The following is a 4,510-nucleotide window of genomic DNA, read 5'->3' as shown; positions in this document are numbered from 1 at the left end:
AGCTCTTTGGCAGATTAGCAATGGCGTCAAATGAAAGATTCTGTGTAACAGAATCAGAGTTTAGGGCCAGCTCCACTGAAGGGGATTAGATTGAACAGGCATCCATTTTTAATGACACAGGAACATAGGTAATGACTTGCTGAATGTTTAATGGCTCAGAGATGGATGCAGTCTCTGAAGCTCACATAGAGTTCACTACAGTGTTCTTCTCTTTACATTTTGCTGCAGTGAAGAAGACTGGGACTGAGATCGAGAATAGCCATTTTCATCATGCAGTGTAGAGCAAACTGGTGGTGAAGGTAAAGGTGCAACTATCTGTTACTGTACTGTACATGTACAGCGAAATGTGTCCTCACACACACACTAGTGAACTAGGGGCAGTGAGCACACACCCACAGAGCGGTGGGCAGCCAACTCCAGCAACGGGGAGCAGAGAGGGTGAAGGGCCTTGCTCATGGGCCCAAACAGTGGCAACTTGCCGAGCCCGGGTATTGAACCCACAACCCTGTCATCAATAGCCTGGAGCTCTAACCGCTGAGCCACCAAGATGAATATAAAAATAAATAGACTGTGTGATTATTTAATTGTTCAGTTCCTTCATGTTGAACCTCATGCCCATTTTACCTATAGTTTTCAGAAGTGATTGCTCATCTTCATCATTTCAACTACGCTTGATTTTCCTTCCCATCGAAAAAGACTGGCTGCTGTGTAAAGACTGGTGCAGGCTTACACATTAAAACCTGAGATGGCCTACCTCTGGCTTTTCACCACATGGTGGTATCATGTATCACTTGTATATCTGCTTTCTTCAAAGTCATTCGAAACCCAGCCTTTATAGTTGAGGCTAGGCAACCAGGCGGGTTTGCGTGACAGTTGGGAAGAAGACCGTGTGCTGGAAGACCTGCAAACGTGGACAATGACGTTCATAGCCAAGACGTTTTATGACCTGCGTGCTACCACGCTGGAGGGGGAATCGATCGATTTCAATGTCTTCCGAGGACGAGTAGTGCTGATTGAGAATGTGGCCTCCCTCTGAGGGACGACCACCCGGGACTACAGCCAGCTCAACCAGCTCCAGAGCAGGTACCCACACCGGCTGGTGGTCCTGGGCTTCCCTTGTAACCAGTTTGGCTACCAGGTTGGTGGAAAGTAATTATTCTTATTCTCTCAGTGGCCTACAGCTCCAGTGAGACTACTGGATCAGGGTTGAAAGCATGCTGTTGTTTTTATTCTGAGTGGAGCAGCCATCCTGCTTAGTTTAGAGTGTTTTCCAACCAGTAGGCTAATTAACAAGATTTTCCTTAATTTGAGTGTTTGTGTATGTAAAAATGGTAAAAATTGGTCTAGGACCAGTGTTGGCAGCCACTACTACAAATGATGACAAGCAAATTAGCTGATCCCAACATCATGCAGACAGTGGCCAGCAGTTTCTCATAATGTTTACCTCACCCACCAGAACAAGGGTAAAAATGCTCTCAGTGCTTTTGAGTGTAGCATGATTGTTTGTGCCAATTGGACTGGTTTGAGTATTTCTAGACTTGCTGATCTCCTTGGATTTTCAGCACAGCAGTCTTCTTAGAATAGTGCAATAAAAAAAAAAACACAAAACATCCAGCAGGTGGCAGTTCTGCACACGGATACGCCCTGTTGATGAGAGGTCAACAGAGAATGGCCCGACTGACTCTACAGTTGTGAAACCACTGTGAATAGTTGTTGTGCATTCTGTGGTACTTTTCTGCTGAACACATGGGGTTCCTCTTCTGTCTGCCAGGAACAGAAAGCTGAGGCTGCAGCTGGCACAGGCTGACCAAAACTGGAAAAAAAAAACATAGCCTGGCCTGTTGAGGTTAAACAAATGGTAGGGTCAGAATTTGGCACCAACAGCAAGAACCCATGGCTCAATCTCCCTTGTGTGAAAAGCCTTGAGTAGCGTTGCTGACCATGCCCATCCCTTCACGGCCACCATATTCCCATCTTCCAATCCCATTATCATCTTCCAGCATGATAATGCACCATGCATAAGTCCTCTCAAACAGGTTTCGTGGCCATTAGAATGAGTGCAGTGTTCTTCAGTGGCCTTCCCAGTCACCAGATCTGAATCTAGTAGAACAGCTTTGAGATGTGGAAAAATGGGGGATTCGCAGCATAAACGTGCACCTGTATAATCTGCAGGAATGTGTAATGTGGAATCCATGCAACAAAGAACTGATGCTGATCCCTTCGGGAGTAAAAGGAGTCCCTACCAACCTAGCATTCCTAATAGAGGCAGTACTTTTTCCAGCTTGTCTAGTCCATGTAAAGAAGTATTGCCAATAGAATAGGACTCTCTGAAGCAGATAAGCATGAACCTATTGGCACCAGGTCTTACGCCAGGTGTGGGCTGGATGGGCATAAAGCCCCCCCAGCATTGAGCTGTGGAGCAGTGGAACTGTGTTCTCTGGAATAATGGTGCTACATTCAATACATCCAATCCGATAAGTTGGGGACTTTGGGATGAGGTGGGGTGCTGATCATCCAACACCTTGATCTTGCTAATGCTCTGAATGCTGCATGCAATCAAATCCTTACAGCAATGCTCCAAATACCTTTCCTGGACAGTAGAGACTTTACTCCAACAAAAGCAGGATGAACACACCTTTTTAATACCCTTGATTTCAGAAGAAGCAATGAATGAGCAGGTGTCCTAATACTTTTGTCAAATGTATAAATACTATACAGGATTGTTTATGGTGGACAAGATACAGTGAATGAACCCATTAATTAACCCCACAGTCTGGTCTTTCATCAATAGACAGTCAATGCACACTATAGGAAGAGAGCCAGTATACACAAGGGACATGTTGTAATAGGACCTTCCTTTGTTTTCCTGATGAAACACGTCCATGTTAAAGGTGAAACTGCTGTTTCCTTTTCCTGCAGGAAAACTGCACAAATGGAGAAATCCTAAACTCCTTGAAGCACGTGCGCCCAGGGGCGGGCTACGAACCTGGCTTCACCATTTTCGAGAAGTGTGACGTGAACGGGGCCAGCACTCATCCCGTCTTCGCATACCTGAAAGACAAACTCCCCTATCCTGACGATGACCCGGTCTCCTTCATGCAGGACCCCAAATTCCTTGTGTGGAGCCCCATCAGTCGGACTGACGTCTCGTGGAATTTTGAGAAATTCCTCATTGGCCCTGAAGGCGAGCCGTTCAAGAGATACAGCAAAAAGTTTGAGACCATTGCCATTGAACCCGACATCCAGAGGTTACTGAGGCTGACCAAGAACTAGCCACAACAGCCCTTTCTCATCTAAACTCACGGCCTCAAAATGTATTTTGTCTGAAGTCGGCACCTCTGTGGCATCCCTCTACCTTCTCTTATTTTACTTAATGAGGGCGATACCCTAAACCTCAAAGGGGTGTCAACTGAGACCGTGTAAATATGAAAGAAATGTAGAGGATGTGAACAGCGACCTGCTGAAAAGATAATACTTTAATAAAAAAGAATAAATCAATGATGTTGAGCTGGCTTTGTTATGGGATTTTGAGGACATATGGATAGGCGTAGCTTGTAGGCTTAGGAATAAGGATAATGAGCCTTTTCAACTAACAATTATCATAAGTATCATCTTACTTGAATTGGGATGATTATTTAGTAAACCCAGCAATCAACAGATACTGTCCACCAATCAGCAGAAAGTGTGCTACACATTTTCGCCATCAGACAGTGCTCTTGAGGCACATTTACGCCAGTCCTGGTGAAAGAATCTATTTCCAAACTTTTTATTTCGCATAAAAAACCTCATATACCTCCATTGTTTGTTTCCTGGAGGCTGGTAAGTTTGTTAATGTCCCCATTTTGTAGGTTCTTTTACCCACTGAAGACACGTCCAGTTCAAGATCTTTGGACTCTGCAATAGGTTATGCAATAGGTTATGGTCTATGTTCTACTGAACACCTGTTTCAAACCTCTGTCCTGCCTCTAGGTAAGGACTGAACCTGACCCCTGTAAAGCTCGCCCTCACACACTCTTTCAACTGGACACCTAAAGAAACATCTGCAATATTCGCTCCACTGCTCTCCGGTCTGATTCTTGTCGTCTGCTTTCTGTCCAGAGCAAGCCATCACATGATCCGGATTACCTAATCTTTGTCTGTGATTCACATTCCATCTCTCATTCCTTTCTCATTCTCCTCACTGCCTCTCCAACACAAGTAAGTCCACGAGAGTGTTCCCATTATTCACTCATGGCTTTGCCAGAATCTACACCAGCCTCTTTCACATCTGGTTGTTTCTTAGCCTTTCTCATAATGAAGGTAATTATTTAGTAATACTGCCTTTTCCTTGAAACTTTCCCAATCATCTCTCACACACAATGCACTGCTTGAAGGAATGAGTAATAGTAGTTGAGTGTATTACATGTTATTTATGCAATTAATCATAAGAATGTTCTTTAGGACTTTTAGGACATATGGCATATCATACATCACATCTGTATGTGAGGTTTCCCAGAGCTCGGCAATAATC

At 44.5% G+C, this 4,510-nt stretch overlaps 1 protein-coding gene across 1 annotated transcript; it reads left to right on the top strand.

Moving 5' to 3' along the window:
* Positions 1-634: 634 nt before the first annotated feature.
* On the top strand, positions 635-3,430 carry gpx2 (glutathione peroxidase 2). The gene is made up of 2 exons (XM_072690486.1): positions 635-1,138; positions 2,920-3,430. The coding sequence occupies exons 1-2, from the start codon at positions 917-919 to the stop codon at positions 3,271-3,273; spliced, it is 576 nt and encodes a 191-aa protein (XP_072546587.1). The 5' UTR covers positions 635-916; the 3' UTR covers positions 3,274-3,430.
* Positions 3,431-4,510: the final 1,080 nt, after the last annotated feature.

This window comes from Salminus brasiliensis, chromosome 10 (assembly GCF_030463535.1).
Source record: "Salminus brasiliensis chromosome 10, fSalBra1.hap2, whole genome shotgun sequence".
NCBI classification, from domain to species: Eukaryota; Metazoa; Chordata; class Actinopteri; order Characiformes; family Bryconidae; genus Salminus; species Salminus brasiliensis.
The sequence above is the reverse complement of the archived record's forward strand: the minus strand, read 5'-3'. Positions and strand labels throughout refer to the sequence as shown.